The following is a 19,218-nucleotide window of genomic DNA, read 5'->3' on the forward strand; positions in this document are numbered from 1 at the left end:
TCCAAACTTGTAAAATCATACGACCATGATTTTGATTTGATAAATTATATTCCTAATTGAAGAATCAAGAGACCAAGTAAATTGTAAACTTAAATTGTGGAAAGAGGTTTCCAAATTCAACAATTTTTGGTTAAGAAAAGATAGACAATTTGGAATGAAATATCAGCAATAAACAAGTTATCAATGTCATAACATGTATATTGAGAACTAAGGACCACACAATACCATAATTTCATTTTCAATTTAAGATAAATACACCATAATACAAGTACCATGGTTCAGTTAGAGGTATTGTGCAACAATCCTATAAGTGATGAGAATATTGGGAGATATGAAACACATTATTCAAACTAGATGAATGAAGTCGGGAAATGCTTCAGATGTGAATTGTGACATCAAGGTGCTATCAAACTCATTATACAATACATCACAAGACCGAAAAATGATCTATGCTTATAATTGTTAGACAGTGAAGAGCCAACAAGAGTGAAAATTACATGTAGAGATGAGAATTGTGTAAGGAATGAGTGAACATAACCCAAAAACCAAAAAGATCAAGAACAGCTGTGCTTGAGAGAAAATTGGAAAACATCAATTCAGGAAAAGATGACACAAGTATATCTATAGGGGGTTTGATCATGTAAAAGAGAAAACCAACAGTTTCCAGGATGAAGAGTAAATCCAATGGAAGATAGTGGTTAAAAGGTAAAAGAAGACCAAAGAAAACAATAAAAAGAGAGATCTTAATTGAAATGATTTTTCTGAATATTTGACTTCTTCAATAGCAACAATGGCTTCATTTATTCAATTTAGCTGATTCAACACAGTTGTAAACATAGTTATCAATCCTGGATAGCAGTGCGTAGCAGATGACCCTCAAAAGGCTATTGCAGGATAGCATATACAAGGATGACCACTATTTTAATACTTTTTATATTGATAAACAACGCATATACATATGCAGCTAATTGTCTATATAATGCTCACAAAAATACTCATGAATAAAGCATATGAATAATTATCAAGACATACGTCTTACGCAAAATATACAAGTAAATCAGATGTGGCCATTGCTAGTTGTTCACTGTTGCTTAGAAGACAGCAGAGAACACAACAGAGGCAGCACAAGAATCAAAGAATAGAGAGAAGAAACGAAGAGGATTTTACTAGAACAGTCATTGGAGATGGGTGCCTCTGCTGAAATGGAGATACTTGTCAAGCAGAATAGAGACAAAGATGAGAGGAGGCAGCATCTAACAGAGAAAGGGAGAAGAAAAATGTGGGGGAAAAGTGGGGTTTGGTCATGTATCTAAAGTTGTTAAGCAGAACAGAGACAGAGATGAGAGGAGGGAGTGTCAAACAGAGAAGAGAAGAAAATCGTCGGAAAAAGTGGGGTTTGTTAATGTATCTTTGCAAAGCAGAACTGAGACAGAGATCAGAGGAGGGGGCGTCGAACAAAGAACAGGAGAACAAAAATGTGGGGGGAAAAGTGTGGTTTCAGTCATATAATTTGAAAAGTGGGAAGAAGACTATTTTAGCCTTAATAAATCTCAAAACTGTGTCATCTTAAGGGCGAAAAAGGAAAATCAGCTTATTTCTTAAAGGTAAGAAGTCTTTTTTACACTTAAAAACCCTAAAAACTGCTTCATTTTGAGGGTATAATGGAATAGTTAGCATTTCTCACTGTAGCAGCACTATTGTGCCACAAAAGGCCATGTTTTGGGCAACGACAGCAAAATGCTCAACTATGTCAGATTCGTGCGCCCGAAAGCATCTCTGCCACTCATTGCCGCTATTGCACGCTATTGACAACTATGGTTGTACAAGGTCTTGGATGTTGATAGTAAAATGCATTAATAGCTTATGCAACTGAAGCGTGACAGGAACAAGGATAAGTGCACAAGATTCAAAAATTCTGTTTCTAGGAGACTCACTTTCAGACTCTTCATCACTTTCAGCATCACTAGGAGCATGCCACTTGGCTACTTTTCTGACCCTTCCTTTTACTGAAACACCAGGAGTTGCAGAGTGCCTCTTCCTTTGGAGTTCCTTTACCCCATCCTCTCCTACAATACAAGAGCTAGTAAATGCACAATGAAGAAAATAAATGAGAGTCATCTAGCAAAACAAAGCTCAAACCTGGGAGAAGTTCAGGTTTTTCTGGTAATGGGTAATTTTCTTCCACAAATTTAAGTAGCAATTCTCGAGGTCCAGAAACAAAGTCATCAAGTTCAGAACCCTATCCAAAATAATAAAGAATGTCAGAAAACTGAAATGCAGAAGAAAAAACTGCATTATATGGAAATGAAAACAGAATTTAAATACACACATATTTTGTCACAGCTTCCTCTGTCCTAGCTTCTCCGGTACTCTGAAGTCCAATGACTACACACTTTTCTTCAACTAATGCTTGCTTTGCCAGTCTCACAGTAGCAGGGACTTTAGCAGACATACACAGGTGTCTAAAGAAACGCTACAGCATTACAAGGAGTATTAACACACAAAGAAACAATGAAATATTCCGTATGCAAACAAGAGGTGTCAAAATAGAGATTGTATCTTTAGGCACCACTTGAGCTTTAATACCTGGTGGCTTGCCCAATATAATCGCCATAGTTGACTACAATTAGGTTTATCATTTAGGAAGGCACAGGCTGACAGCAACTCCACTCGTAATTCAGCCCAAAATTCTGCTGCCTTTCTATAAATTTCCTAAGAAGTTAGATATGAACAATAGATCATCAGTTGAAAAAAATTGAACTCAAAAGGATAAATTTCCACAGAAAATATAGACAATTATATATGTTATAACTACATGAAAATAACATTGAACAGTGCAGCCTGGAGTTCTCTACAACACCAATCTCTTTCCTCACCATACTTAAAACAAATGCAAAAAGAATTAAACTACACAAAAGAAAATGAAAAGGTAAATTCCAAATTCATCATAAATAAAATACCTACCATATATGAGAAAGAACAAAACTTGTATACAGTTCCATGGGTACTTTTGGTGCTGCTTTTCAATAGAATAGAGTTTCACCTTGGTATACTACAATAACCTTAATTGCTGACCTTTTACCAAGGTGAAACACTAATTCTGATTGAAAACAGCACCAAAAATAAGAATTGTACCCAATTTATATCCCATGAGAAAAATTAAATACATGCACATGTGCAAGTGTCTGTGAATCAAAGTTGGTCCTAATGGTCAAGTGAATCACCTTAAAGCTCATCTTGTAGCAAAAGGTTATACTCAAATCTTAGGCTTGGATTATGATGACACATTCTCTCTAATAACTAAAATGACTTATGTCCGCATGATTTTATCCATGGCTGTCATCTGCCACTAGAACATTAATCAACTTGACATTAAAAATGCATTCCTTCATGGCGACCTTGCTAAGGAAGTTTATATGGAGCAACCTCTAGATTTGTTGCTTAGGGGGAATCTTCAGGATTAGTTTGTCGTCTTTGAAAATCTTTGTATGGTCTTAAACAGTCTCCAAAAGCTTGTTTTGGTAGATTCAGCATTGTTGTTCAACATTTTGGGATGATTCGGAGTGAAACTGATCACTCAGTCTTTTATCACCACTCAGCCACAAGATGCATTTACCTGGTTGTGTATGTAGACAAATATTGTTATCACTAATAGTGACCATCATGGCATTACACAGTTGAAGAACCATTTATTTCACTATTTTTTGACAGAAGGCCTTGGTAGACTTTGATATTTGTTAGGAATAGAAGTGGCACAATCCAAGCATGGTATTGTAATTTCCCAAAGGAAGTACGCATTGGATGTATTAGAAAAAGCAAGTTTGCTGGGGGCCAAATTTATGGATACTCTTATGGATCCTAATTCTAAACTCTACCAAGTCCAAGATAGCCTCTTGCTGACCCAGGAAAGTATAGGAGATTGGATGGAAAACTAAATTATCTCACAATTACTCGACCTAACATCTCTTTTGTTGTTAGTCTGATCAGCTCCTCAACGCTCCTTGTGAAGGACATTAGAATACATTGATTCGCATCTTGAGTATATAAAAGGAGCTCGGGGAAAAGGTCTCCAACACGAGGACAAAGATCATGATAAGATTATTTAATATTCTAATGCAAGTTATGTAGGCTCTCATGATAGTAGGTCCCTTTTTGGCTATTGTGTTTTGATTGGAGGTAATATGATTTCCTAGAAGAGCAAGAAGCAAAATTTGGTTTCTCTTTCTAGTTCAGAAGTAGAATATCGAGTCATAGTTTCAACTAAATGTGAATTTATATGGCTGAAACAACTATTTAAAGAATTAAGATTTGGAGAAGATAACCAAACAGCCTTACACATTGCCTCAAATTTAGTCTTGCATGAATGAACAAAGCATATTAAGATTGATTGTCACTTCATTTTTGTCAAAAGATCTTATCCAGAGTTATTGCCACAAGCTTTGTCAATTCAAATGATCAACTAGTATATGTATTCACGAAATCTGTAAGAGGTCCTTGTACTAAGTACATATGTGAAAAGCTCGATGCATATGATTTATGTGCTCCAACTTGAGGAAGTGTTAAATATATGTAAATATGTTATTTAGAGAAATAGTATCTGTGTAATTATAGTAATTAAGTAATCGTAAATATGTTATTTAGGGAAATAGTATATGTGTAATTATAGTAATTAAGTAATCGTATATTTGTTCTTGATTACATAGATATGATTTTGATTACTGTTGTTAATATAAATACATAACCCATGGTGTAGTTGACACACACATGCCTTCTCGTTTTCTCTCATCTTAACAGATACAAATAAAGACAAATATACATTTGATATTCACCAACAAAACCAAATGAAAGATAAACCAAATGACAGAAAAAGAAAAGGCTGACTACTTCATAGCATGTCTCAAAACTAACAAACAGGCCACTAAAACTGGTTAATTTATGCTCTACTAATTATTTACAAATGCCAGTCAATATTTTACCAGATAATCTCCAAATTGTTTCTGCTATAGAACAATTATGGCTTTGCTAAATAATACTTAGTAAACAAACATGTCTCATACCATCATTTTATCTTCTAATGGTGCTTCAATAACTTCAAATTCAGCACCCTCATAACTAAGTGTTCGACATAAATACATGCCCCTACAATGAAAAAAATGAAGCAGATCAGGATATCTTTCATTAGCATGTATGTTTAGAGGGCTGAAGGTTGGTTTCTGCAAGAAAATATAACCTTGCTTTCATGTCCATGGCAACTAATTCAAGAGCTCCAACCCCCCCTCTGTCAAGAGCACCTGGATTTATAAATTTAAATCATTATCTTCACAGACTAGAGGGAAATGGGACGATAGGCAATAAACACATGTAAGTAGCAAGTATATAGGAAATTCTTGAATATTAATTATACAGCTACAGTAAGTTGAAAATAAAACAATCATAAAATATTTGTCTCAGTTATCAATCTTGAATAGTAACATATAGCAGCCAAAACAAAAAAATGCTATAGCAGGATGACCACTATTTAGAATTTTTATATGCATATTAAATAATTAATACTGTGTACATAAATGCTAAAAAAAAAAAACCTCAATTTAAGACATGTTCAAAATAAAAAATAAAAGGTCAAAGATCTTAAGCAAAACATATATAAATAACAATAAAAGTCAAAAATCGCACCAAACAATGCATTTTTAAGGGCAAAATTGAGTTTGTTTTTTTTTTTCTTTTTGAAGTCTCACTTTGCACTGGTATAGCAGGCAATGCAGCCACTGTTTTGGCCACTATTGTAGGTGGTAGGTGCTATAGTCGCTATTTGAAAACACTCCACTTCTCAAATTTTGTAGCAACCTCAGGCCGCTCCACTATTCTGCTATAGCCCTCTATTGATAACTATGATTTGTCTATCTATATATTCATAAATGTTTTTGAAGTAAAAGTACAGGTACAAATTGGTTATCAAACAAATAGCAATATGTAAATGAAAATAAATAATACATCATCAACTAGACAAGCATAATTTACTGCCAAATGTTGAAGCATACAGTGTATGAAAGGGAAAAGAAAGTCCAGGAATGGATTTATGTAAAAAATTATTTTATGAAAGAAAGAAAATGGAAAAGATGAAAATCACTAGTTATAAGTGTATTTCATTAAAGAAAAGGAAAAGAATGGATAAGAAACTACCAAGAAATTCCCGGAAGTCAGAGAATGAAGTCCCATCTCCCCAGAGACCAAGTCGAACCATATAACCCATATTGCGAGGTTCAGATGCTCCAGTCGCCGAGCAGTAAACAACACGAGCTTCAGGTAGTCGATCCTATGAAATTATATTGCAATAAAGAGAAAACATTTGTACCCACAATTTCAATGTTAAATATTGCAAAGTAATAATTTGACTTAAGCTTACATTAATGCAGATAAAGCAAGAAACACACATGCAAGAGAGAAAGGGAAGGCATAAAGGAGAAGAAAACTATTCGCAAAATAAGCCAAAGACAGTAGATAAATTTTACAGAAGTTGTTATTGTTTAAAAACACCAAAACAAAAGGGAAAATACTTAAGGGCACTGATTAAGGAATTAAAAGAATTTTTTTTATTGGAAAATATAAAAATGCACTCACCTCTGATTTCCAATGCATTCCAACGTGATTTTAAATAAAAATTTACTATTTATCGATTCCTTAACAGTGCCCCCTTGTTAGCAAGAACCAAACAAAAACATAACATAAAATCACTTTATAAATAAGACAACTATCTATTTTCTAGTTGACCTCATACTGCAGAGGTGGGGAAAGGAACATTTGAGATAGTCAGCTGGTAAAGCTTTTGATATGCGAGAACATCATCCCATGCAAACCTTTTATTTTAACAACTATAACAAGACCACTTCTGTTATCTTACAGATAAACCACGAATATGCTTTTGATGGAGTTAAAAATTATTAGCTCCTTGTAGATATCAAATAATCAAAATAAGAAGCATAGGTCACAAAACAAGTTACTTGATAATGTATGTTGTTTCAAGATACAATGTGCGTTTGAATCCCTTAATTATTCTCAAAATACCATAGGCAGAAAACCAGGCATACAATTCTATTTTACAGAGACAATGAAAGTTAAGATACACTCATGCCAACTACACTACACAAAAAATAAGCAGACTTCCACAACCACTTGCCCTCTTTTACTCTACCAAAACCCCAAAAGTGAATTAATAGAAATTGCTTCAACAGACCAAGACAAACAAATTTCTTATCAATGAAATGGTGCAATATTCCCTTTCCTGACGATAAATCCCAAATCCCCAACAAACACACATCCTTTTCCAACTAGGTAGGATCAAGACCAATATGACATGGATTGTTGAACAGTTTTGTACATGGTGCAGGTGCAGGTACACAGCATGGTACCAAGGAGTATTTTAGTAGTAGGTCCAAACCCCCAATTAAACAAATCTACGTAAGAAGAGAGAGAAAGGAACCAAGGCCCAAAGGTTTAGAGAAGCCCAATTAATTGAGCAGTTGTAAATAAACCAATAATAAATACAGAAGAAAAAGGAGGAGGGGAAGATGATTCGGTTAGACAATTGGATTTGGGTCAAGAAAGACCAGGCTCTCGAATTCCTGGAAATATTTGTTGTATTCATTCAAACTTTGCTCAATTGTGGGTAATCCAGTCTCAGTTGAAAACATTCAATAAAGAGAAGTATTTTCTTCTGTTGTTCTTTAGAGAATTTTCAGTTTCTTAGAGAGTACACTAAGTCAGTTCACAATTTAGGATCAGAATGTCTAAACCTCAAAATATCATATCAAGCTACAATGCATGGACACTACTGCCCAAGCAGGTATTGCAGTGTTGGACACATTTCCGACACCAATATGTGTCGGACACCTGGATCCAAGTGTCAAAAAATATTGTATTTTTTAGGCTCAAATACAGCTCCAACACAGCCAAAACATTCAGCTGACACTTCTAAATGGCTGCCGAGAGCAAGGACACTGCAAGCATTAAATTTTATTTTATTTTTATTTTTCAAAAAACTCAATTTTTAAATGTTTAAACTTTAAAATAAAACACAGCTCAAAAACGCTTGTTTCTTCAATTCTTCCCCACACTTCTTCCTCTTCTATTTTTTTTGCCGCACTCGACGTCTTCAACTCCCTCTTTGCTACACCTCCAATGATGGTGATCAGTGGTCATGGATCTGTCTCTGTTTTCAAACTCCACTTCTCATCACACTTCTCTGCTTTAAGCTGGTAGCATGTTAAGTAACCCCCATTAATAGTTTGTTTAAATAGATTACATAGTTATCAATTAGTTAGTTATACTAGTAGGTCATTAGTTATTTAGGAAAGTTAGTTTGAACATGGCATGTTGCCTATAAATAACAAAAGGGGTTGAGAGGAAGATATTATCTGGTGATTTGAGAGGAAATACAAATTGTTGTGGGAGAGTCTAATAGAAACTTTTCTTTTTACAATTCTGATCCAGTTCTATCAACTGATATCAAAGCTCTGATTTTGGAGCTGTGGGTATTGAGTTCTTGAAGATGATTCCAACATTTGATGGATAGGAGACCTATTGGTGGCTGATCCAGGTTGAGCAGTATTTTGAAGCAACTGGAATGCACGAGGCAGAGAAGCTATCAAAGGCAGCAAAGGCTCTAAGAAGTGATGCTTTCAACTGGTGGCTAACATGGAAATGGTGCCAACCAATATGCAGACTGGTGGACATTTGTGAAGGCACTGATCAAAAGATTCCAACCAGTATGTGATTTTTTTCAACCAGGGTGGGAAGAGTTGCAAGAGCATGGGGAGAGAAGAAATAGAAGCAATGATGACAATTTTGGGTGCAAGAAAACAGACGAGAAGATGAGGGCATTAGAGATAATAGAACCAGCAGCTCAAGGACATGAAATGAACACAAGAGAAGCTACAAGAATTGGAAGAAACACAACAAAATTCTGGACAAAGAATTAGAAAACAAAAGTAAAAATAAAGTTCTTGAAATCAAGAATCACAGTGGCAGAGATGACAAAGGGAAGGAAGGGTCTTTCTCTGGGTTGCAAAGAGGAGACAGACTCTTTTCAGCTTGAGCAGAAAGCCTAGGACTGATCCGATGACAACAATTGAGGGTTTGGGTTTGGCCAGTATGACTATGAACATCCCACCACCTCTGCCCAACCCAGTGACTCATTTTCTCTCATGAAATGGGGACAGATGTAATGAAATTTTGCACCTCAAGTGAGGCAGACAAGCTGCTCCTCCCCGAACCACCTGACTGTGGTGCATGTGCGGAGGCTGAGGCTACTCTGGTGATGAAGATAAAAGCAGATCAAGTTGTTAATCCAAAATTTCAGGGCCAAAGCATACCTCAGAAGGGAGCATGGACAAGATTGGAAGTTCATAGGACAGGTGTAGAATTCATAAGAGGTTAAGACTTAGCATCCATGTCATTACTGAAATCCAGATCAAGAATTCAACAAACCTTGTCAGAGGACCCTCAAATGTACTATAAGAAATAGAAGAAATTGTATTGATTGAAATGTGAATTTCAGAACAAATTCTAGTAGAGATAAACCCTAACCAGCCCAGAGCTCATGGCTCCTTCACAGTAATGCCTTTTGCATTCCCTGCTTAGCTAAAACAGCTTTACAACAAATTAATGCAAGGAAGGGTCTTTCTCTGGGTTGCAAAGAGGAGACAGACTCTTTTCAGCTTGAGCAGAAAGCCTAGGACTGATCCGATGACAACAATTGAGGGTTTGGGTTTGGCCAGTATGACTATGAACATCCCACCACCTCTGCCCAACCCAGTGACTCATTTTCTCTCATGAAATGGGGACAGATGTAATGAAATTTTGCACCTCAAGTGAGGCAGACAAGCTGCTCCTCCCCGAACCACCTGACTGTGGTGCATGTGCGGAGGCTGAGGCTACTCTGGTGATGAAGATAAAAGCAGATCAAGTTGTTAATCCAAAATTTCAGGGCCAAAGCATACCTCAGAAGGGAGCATGGACAAGATTGGAAGTTCATAGGACAGGTGTAGAATTCATAAGAGGTTAAGACTTAGCATCCATGTCATTACTGAAATCCAGATCAAGAATTCAACAAACCTTGTCAGAGGACCCTCAAATGTACTATAAGAAATAGAAGAAATTGTATTGATTGAAATGTGAATTTCAGAACAAATTCTAGTAGAGATAAACCCTAACCAGCCCAGAGCTCATGGCTCCTTCACAGTAATGCCTTTTGCATTCCCTGCTTAGCTAAAACAGCTTTACAACAAATTAATGCAATGCTGCCTCCCATGTATCGCCCCCCCCCCCCCCCAAAAAACTATTATATGTCCCCTCACATGGTACACACACTCCTCCAATTATAACCAACTTACACATTTTATCTACTTGGGCCTGGGCCCTTTATCCTGGCTCCTATCATTACCGCCCTCTAGAACTGCAGCCTTGTCCTCAAGGCTGACATAATGGCCCACCATCTTGACTGCACCACTGTTAACCGATGCAAACCTTTCGAACAATTTTAACCTTCCACTATAATCATACAAGATAGAGAAATGCCTACTTAGAATAATTCCCACAAAATTGTAGACCCATCCTATCTTCTTCAGTAGAGTTTCTGGTATAGCAGACTGAGGAACATCACCATTCTCTATAAGTGTAGAGGCAACAGAAACTCTAGACTGACTACCCTTTTCTCAAGGATTATATGTGACATACTCAGCGACTTCTTCTCATCAAATCCAGTCACTTTTGTCCCTTTCCAGTCATGGGAAAACTTATGCTACTGTTGCATCTCTAGCTATGGGGAAAAGAGAGTCAATTTTTATGCTTTAGACAGCGAGACCTGGTGAATATGTTAGGTAGTAGAATACTTGATAGTTTGTTTTAGTAGTAGAATACTTAATTATCAATTAATTATTTATATTAGAGGGTTAGTAAGTTAGGTGAGTTTTTTGAATATGGCATGTTGCCTATAAATAATAACAGGGGTTGAGAGGAAGATATTATCTGGTGATTTGAGAGGAAATACAAATTGTTGTGAGAGTCCAGCCCTCTCAAAAGTTCTGGGAATCATTTACATTCTATTCAGTTAATAGAAACTTTTCTTTTTACAATTTTGATCCAGTTCTATCATAGCATCTCTATTTTCAGACTCCGCTACAAAATTGTGGATTGCTTCCTCATGGCTCATCAGTGGTTGGTGAGGTGGTTGGGGTGTTATCATCTTTGTTGAAAGTTCTTCTCTTGTCATTGCTGAAGTTTCTAATGTCTCTATTTTGGACTCTGCTGCAACTTACCCAGTTTGTTTTCGATGTTTGTGAGCTCATTGGTGGTTCGTGACTATTCATCAATGGTTGGTGCTTGGTGGCGGTTATCATGACTCTCCTCCTTTGAAAGCTTATAACTTCTCTATTTTTTGACTCAATTCATTAAGGTATTTTATCCTTTTCCATTCTTTTGGTGTCCAAAAGAAAATAAAGTTTCTTGCTTTCTGGGTTTTACCTATGATGTTGGATTGAGAAAGAGACTAAGTTTTAGTCTTTGATTTAAGTAGTTTTTATTCTATTTGATAGAGTTGTATGATGAGTGATGTGACTAATTTCTTTAGTATTTATCTATCTATTAGTTCTAAATCTAAATCGTTTGTATAAAATTATTGTAGAAATGAGCACTTCTAGTCAAGCCAAAGATAAAATAATGACACCAAACTACAGAATTTTGCTACAGAGACAAAAACTATACGTAGAAAGAAATCTTGGTGTGGTGATATGGTGCCTTATTATTAGATCTTTGGGTTTCATTTTTTATCCATCCAACACCTCCCTCCATCATTTAATCTTGTAACAGAGGCACCGCACCACTTCTTTTAGCAAAAGCTTCAATTGCAGCACAAACAAGCAACACAACTTTTAACCTTTTAATGAGAATGGCTGTCTGGCCCTATCAATATCTCATCCAATTATCATACCCCTGTTGCCTTCAAGCTCAGACATAGCAATTTAAACACTGCTTTAACTGTTTTAGGTCACAAACAGCCAATGTTTGGGAACAACCATGAAAGGGATTTGAGTGCATCATGTAACATTTTCTGTTACATGTATCAATTCACACCACAAGGATCTATTAAAATTTGAATTTTCTGTAAAATCATGAGGGAGTTTCTCTGGTAAAGTTTGAACAAGTAACGAGACCACCTTGTTAGTCACAAAACTTATTTTAGGCTCAAGGTCTCAGGAAATCAGGTACCTGAAAACATTGCTTTAGGGCCTAAATGGCTATAGTGTTTGCCATTATAAACTATGATAAGAACTGAATGAACAAAATGGATTAACAGATAGCTTATAACAGCAAAGAACAAAGAAAACTACTGATACTGAGGTAACCCTCCTCCCTATGGCAACAGCCACTCCAAGTTAACCTCCCAATCCTATCCTGCCTTCCCCCCTCTGTCCAACCTTCATATTATTCCTCCCTTCCACTGATTCTCGCCTCTTCCATGCCATCCCTCTCATGCCACGTATTCAGTTTGTTAGAATCCTTCACGGCCTCTTTGCTTACATTTCTCATCTTACCCTTATGCTTGTTACTCCTTCTTTGATATGTCTTTAACGGGGGCCCAATTTGCTCAGACCCAACAGACTAATTTATAACAAGTTTGGTCCATGTAAATCCAATCATCACTGCTACTCACCTCCATGGATGTTTAAATCAAATGCATATATTTCTTTTAAATCACTGGTTTTAAAATACTTCTATCAAACAAACAAATAAATAATTTTTTTTAAATCTTCATTTTGCCTCTGGACTTATGCTGCAAGTTGAGTCTATTAGGCATACTAAATCAGACCACTGTTTATCTTTCTTCTTGCTCAGATATCTCCTATTTTATTGACTGTTCATTTAGATTCACCATTTTGCAAAATATTACATATAAAGAAACAACAAAACATGAGTACTATTTCAAGAAATTGGAATAAAGAAAAAACCTGGATATCAAGTACTGCTTCTCCAGTTCGTGTTGGCTGACTGCCAGATTCAGGGACCAAATTTTTTGCTTTGTGACACTACAATGAACCATTTAGACCTTAGTAACAAAAGGGGAAGAAATAAAATTCAATCCAAGAAACACTTGAATCATCAATCAACTTCCTTCAAAATAAACATTGGAAATACCAATTGACATCAGAAAATATTTCCTTACCTCATCAAAAATTATAAGACCATCAAACCCTGGTCCACACCATTGCACAAGCTGCAGGAGGCGAGAACGGCCTTTCTCAGAACTTGCTATGAGACTATTGTATGTCAAGAAAACAACTCCCTCCCTGACCCCAACAGACTTTGAATCAAGCTTAGAATATGGCAGTTTGTTCAAAGCATGCACTGGATGAGGGAAAAGGAAGAGGAAGACATTTAAAATTTTAATAACATCATTTGTAATACAGATAAAATAACTACTCAAACATTTTAAATTTAATTCCACATAAACACAAACCCCAGAAATGGACTACAAAAGGAATTTCTCCCAGGAAGATAACCAAGCAAAACTTTCATTTTTCGGATAAAAGAATAAAATTAGAGTAAGAATGAATAAAAGGAGATAATAACAAATAAACTGTTATAAAGTGGCTAGTGATCCCTCACAACAGCAAGGATACATACATACAGACACACATCAAAACTTAGCCTAATAATAATCTTATTTCAACTAAGGTATCATTTGGTATACAGACAAAATGGAATGGAACAGTTTGTAGGTACTGTTCTCATTGGTTCCACCCTTCTGTGGAATTAAAATGTACTGCAGTTTGAACCTTACTCGCTGATCTGTTCAATTTTTAAAATGCACCAAATGCAAAACAGAATCACATGTTATGTTCCAACCCCTTCTAACCTGTCTACCAAATAATTTAGGTCATGTACCAGTAGTAGTATAGTACAAGCCTGCCCTTTAACACTGGAACAATGTATTTAACAAGACTCCAAAAATGAAAGAATCATTATATTCTGATCTTGTTGAGAATCACTGGTCATGATGAAAATTTACTTTGTACTAGTTATGCCTTAACATAGTGGGCAGGCAAACAAATTGATATAAATGCCACAGAAGCTATGTAGTATGTAAACAACCCCATCCATATAAAATCACTAAAGAATATACCTTCAATGCATGTTGCACCCACGTCATCCAAGTCTCTTCTAGCATCAAACTTCAAGTCTGAACCAACAGAAATCCACCTGCGTTATCATTGGAAATGTGACAAAAAGAATCAAAACAATAAACTTCCAGTGTATCTCCACAAAACAAGTTGAAATTACAAACAAGCATGTACATATGCTCAGGTAAGTGAGCACAATTGTGCATCCTACGCATGAATTAGCATTCATCTTAATTTTCAATAACATACAAGCATGATTTCACAAGGAGACCGTGACCTAAACTTACAATGCTTTCCTCCTACCATGATGCCAGTTCTCCCAAATTAGCCCTGCAATTGTTCGACCTTTACCTACACCAGCTCCATCTCCAATAAAGAATCCTGCCCTAGCTCCATTTGAGATGTGTTGAAGGTGTCTCTGTCACAGAAATTAACATCATATACAAGAAAGGCAAAGCAAAACATAATCATATATTGTCAATTATATCATAGAAGAAACCTGACAAGCATAGACCAATGTCTCTATTTGCAAGCATGACAAAGCGTTTGAACTTTCCAAATTATCTTTAGTTATTGGATCATAAGTGGGCTCAGGTGGCTGCACTGCAGACAAGGAAGATGTCTCCACAACAGGATCTGGGTGTGGAGGTCCAATAGATACTTTTGGCGGTCGCTGCACAAGGAGATGTCTTAATACCACTAAAATGTGCTAGTGTAACTTGAAATGACAAATGAATTGTCAATTCAGAGAAAACAAACTTCTTCTAACATGCAATGGTGTCAAAAAGAGACAATTAGAAACTAACATAATCTGTAAATGTTTCTCCAATCATGCCACCTTCATCTTCATCCCGCTCAACTTCAACAGCAACCTGATTTAAATCAGTGCAGAATAAGAAACAAAAATATAGATATAAGGAGGATTAAAAATGTACAAACAACATTCTTCAAATCAAAACAATAATCTTTCATGGAAAACCAATAAATGAATGACGAAAAGGAAGAAAATGTCACTAGAAAACTGGAGAAATAATATAAATAACAAGAGTAAATTTCCCGGTCATCCATTTCTTTTAGCCTAGAGAGGGACTTTATGTTCACAAATTAATTTTCTTTTCCAAAAGTAAATACACATACATGCATGTATGCAAAACAGTAGAATCAGGAACTCTCCTAATTTCAATTTATACGTAGAGCAAAAGATGTTAAAGACAAAACAAGAAAAGACACCAATTAAAAAGAGAAATCCAACCCTTACGGAGGAACAACCAATAAATCAGGAGCAGAATGATTTTATCAATAAACTTCTTCCTCCACAAATTTTGTGGGAAAGACTTGTCTTCCTAGCCTCATAGTGTACTGGATATTTGCTCATCAGTCTATTGAATGTCTCTCAGTCATACTCACAAATGGTCTGGCAGGTTGTGCACAAATTTAATTGTTTTTTTCAATGGTTTATTTGGTCCCTCCTTCCTTTCCAAAACACATTTGACTGAACATCAGATCTCATGGCCATTCAACATTATATGAGACCCTGAGCAGTTGTAAATAGGGAAGCCAAAAAATAGACAATAGACTGAAAATTAATCTCAACCGAAGTTTTGGATTAGAGTAAAAAATCAGTAACCTTTTATTTTGCAACCCATATTTCAGTTCCACCAAACAACAGTACAGTTATTTTCTTTCCAAATTTTCCACCTTCCCACATTCCGCCTATTCAACCAAGGATTCGGTAGAGGAGTTTGGAAGTGAACATAGAATGGTTTAATGCTTAAATTGCAATCTATCATTTCATTCCTTCCATTCTAAAGTCTTCAAGAAAGGAAAATGTTTAATCAAAATGAAAAATTAACCCTCTCTTCCATTTATCTAGAAATCCTTCCCTCTAGATGATAAAATATTTCAATGAATCATTGATTGCCGCAGACTCACAGCTACTTATTTGCAAATTGATAGCCTTAAACAATATCACTTCTTTGTGGAATAACACCATGCCAAGTTTATAATGCATGAAATTTCTATTAATATCACTTCTGCACCCACCAAGGCACAGACACTGCTAAACATATTCACCCTAAAATTACAATGAAATTCTGCAAATGAAATGGACTAAAGTGGCAACAAACCCAACAACACAGAAACACTGAATGACATAATAATTAGTACCTTAAGAAGTAGACTCATTCCCAACAGCAGTACATCCTTCTCTCAGAAATAAACTACTTTCTTTTCACCCGCAAAAGGAAAGATAGTACATCCTACTTCCTCTTAGTAATGCTTGTCCGTCCTCATTAACATCTTCACATTATCAAGCATCAAGTATATTTTTGTTCCTTTTGTAATAAATAGTAACTAACATCAATCAAGCATATTCAACTTCCTATATGTAATGCTAGTGTTCTCGGTACTTGCTAACATCATTATGTTATCTACTATCATGTATATTTACTTCCTTTCATAATGCTCGTTCATACTTACTAACACTTTTGCCTTATCAAGTATCAAGCATATTTTACTTCATTGCAACACTTGTTCATCCTTATTAACATTATCACCTAATCAACTATCAAGCATGCTCTACACTACTTCCACTTAGTAATGCTTGTTCATCCTTACTAACATAGTTACCTTACCAACTCTCAAGCGTATTCTGCTTCCACTTCGTAATGCTTGTTCATCCTTATAAGCAATATTATCATATCAACTAGCATCACATTTAAACCTCATTGTATGTCCTCCATATCAAACAAGACAAAACTATTTACAAAGAGAACCCCATTATCATCTGAAATAAGTGTACAGACTACAGCAGTGACACAATTTCCATTCACCACTTCATAATTCTGAAATTGTGTTTCGGAGAGCAATAGAAGCAGTGGAACTGAGACAGACCTCATTAATAAACTACTCTCTTTTCATCCAATAAAAGCAGCATATCCTTGTTAATTACTATCAAGCATATTCTACTTGTCGTAATCCTTGTTCATCCTTACTAGCAACGTTATCATGTCAACCACCATCAGAATCATACCTAATTGTCTATCCTCCATATCAATCAAGACAAAGTAAAGTACCGATATAAATTCCACTGTCACATAAAACCGCACTACACAGTAAAGCAGTGACGCAGTTTCCGTTCATCACTACACCATTTCCGGAATTCGTTGATTTAATAGAAGAACAACAAAGGCAAACCTCGTTAACTTCTTCCGGTGGCGGCATGGAGGGGAAGAACTGCTTGACCTTAGAGACATCGACGGCGAGGTCAACGCCGCATTGAGGGCAAGCGAAGCGTGCGAGGCCGTGAGGGACGTTGAGAATGGCCTTGCAAGAAGCGCAGGGAAGCTGGATCTTAGTGGGATCAATGCCGTGAGCAGGCACGTGCGGTTGCGAAGTCGGAGCGGGTGACGGAGGTACAGGCTGAGCCGCTGTTTGGGCCCTAGCCATGAGCTCGGGCGGAAGCATCTGCGGCATTCGGCAGGTAGGGCACGCGAACTCGGTCAGGCCAGGTGCCACGGTCAGGATCATGCGGCAGCCGGCGCAACGGACACGAAGGCTCTCGGCCGGCTGCGGCGGTGGCGCCAGCGACGCTGGAGGCGGTGGCGCCGATGGCTGCGTCATTATTCTTTCAGAGGAGAGAGCACGAAAGGGTTTTCTCAGGGGAAATTATGATTGGCGGGCAGCGAAGGTTTTTTTATTCTCTCTCTTTCCCCCTTTTCTCTCTGCTTTGGTTGTTTAGGGAGATTGTTGGGGTTGGTATGTGAAGAAACGAGCCCCAAAGAATTTCTTATTGTCTGAAGTCTGAAGTTGGGAATGGATATTGGGACTGGATTTTAGGGAAGTTGCGCATGCTTCTTTCCAGCTGAGAAAAGGGCACGTGACATGTCCACGTGACAGAACTTTATTCTTTTAAAAAAATTGCCTAAATTTAATTTAAGAAGTAATTTCACTTTTGCCTCTTATTCGTTATTTTATACGTTATTTTAGTCTTTTTATTTTTAATTTTTTACATTTAATTTTTCTAACTTTTAATTATTCAAATTAAGTCTTTTATTCTAAAATTTCATCTAATAATTAAGAAAAAAATATATAATAAATCAATGATATATTATTAATTTGTATAAATTAATAAAAAAAATATTTAAACCAGTTACTAATAAATAATATAAAATAAATATTATTTTTATAAATTTATATAAATCAGTAATATACTATATGTTTGTTATATTTTTAAATAAGGAAATGTAGTTAAATTTACTTTCTCTTTATTTATTTATTTATATATATATATATATAAAGCATAAAGCTTAAAATATAAAAAAAATTACTAACAATATATTTTTTTAATATATTTTTAATTATTAGTTAAAATTTATTTAAAATTATAAAATGATGTGAGTCTCATTCATTTTTATTTTTAATTTAAAATATTTTTAGTATTTTTTATTTTTTAATAAATTTTAGTAAATAGTTATTAATATGTTTAAAAAGTTGTGTTAAACAAAGTGTTTTTAACATTTTTTAAAAATTTATATTAGCTTTAAAACGTTATTATAAAATTGACAATGATTGTTATAATAATAATTGTAATAGCAATAGTTAAAAGAAATAATAATAATAATAATAATACAAGCTGACAAAAGTTGACCAAAGATGATAACAACAAAAAGAGTTATAATATATAAAAGTGATCATAAGTGATAATGATAATGGAAGTGCAATTGTAGCAATTGTGATAATGATTGAAATAACTTTAACTAATTGTGGTTTGTAATTTATAGTTGTGGTTGTCTTAACAATTTTACATATAATAGGTTCAAACACAACTTTATTCACCAATAGTGATGATAATGAAAAAGAATGTGACATAAGCATGATAATTGTTATTGTCTCAAGAATTTTACACACAATATGTTTAAACACATAAATTTATTGCAATTGCACTTATAGTGATAATAATGGAAAAGAATGTGATGTAAGTATGAAAATAAACTTTTAAAAAGAGTTTTTTATTTTTTTTCTAAATATAGTATTTCTAAATAAA

General features: G+C 35.4%; 1 protein-coding gene across 2 annotated transcripts in view; it reads right to left on the reverse strand.

Annotated features, from left to right (window-relative positions):
- Window positions 1–17,983, reverse strand: part of LOC113864759 (protein FORGETTER 1) — a 38,589-nt gene extending 20,606 nt beyond the window's left edge. For both annotated transcript variants that reach the window (XR_003504914.1, XM_027498829.1), the window contains exons 1-14: window positions 17,370–17,983; window positions 14,981–15,046; window positions 14,674–14,847; window positions 14,462–14,592; window positions 14,177–14,253; window positions 13,217–13,398; window positions 13,002–13,079; window positions 6,181–6,313; window positions 5,231–5,291; window positions 5,058–5,139; window positions 2,587–2,712; window positions 2,330–2,473; window positions 2,140–2,239; window positions 1,935–2,066 (exon numbers count right to left, since the gene is read on the reverse strand). Coding sequence is in view for 1 of the 2 variants with exons in the window: in XM_027498829.1 (XP_027354630.1) it covers window positions 1,935–2,066; window positions 2,140–2,239; window positions 2,330–2,473; window positions 2,587–2,712; window positions 5,058–5,139; window positions 5,231–5,291; window positions 6,181–6,313; window positions 13,002–13,079; window positions 13,217–13,398; window positions 14,177–14,253; window positions 14,462–14,592; window positions 14,674–14,847; window positions 14,981–15,046; window positions 17,370–17,795 (1,912 nt within the window). In the remaining variant the exon portion in view is untranslated. The remainder of the gene's footprint in view (window positions 1–1,934; window positions 2,067–2,139; window positions 2,240–2,329; window positions 2,474–2,586; window positions 2,713–5,057; window positions 5,140–5,230; window positions 5,292–6,180; window positions 6,314–13,001; window positions 13,080–13,216; window positions 13,399–14,176; window positions 14,254–14,461; window positions 14,593–14,673; window positions 14,848–14,980; window positions 15,047–17,369) is intronic.
- Window positions 17,984–19,218: the final 1,235 nt, after the last annotated feature.

This window comes from Abrus precatorius, unplaced genomic scaffold (assembly GCF_003935025.1).
Source record: "Abrus precatorius isolate BTA unplaced genomic scaffold, Abrus_2018 Scaffold4, whole genome shotgun sequence".
In the NCBI taxonomy this organism is placed as follows: Eukaryota; Viridiplantae; Streptophyta; class Magnoliopsida; order Fabales; family Fabaceae; genus Abrus; species Abrus precatorius.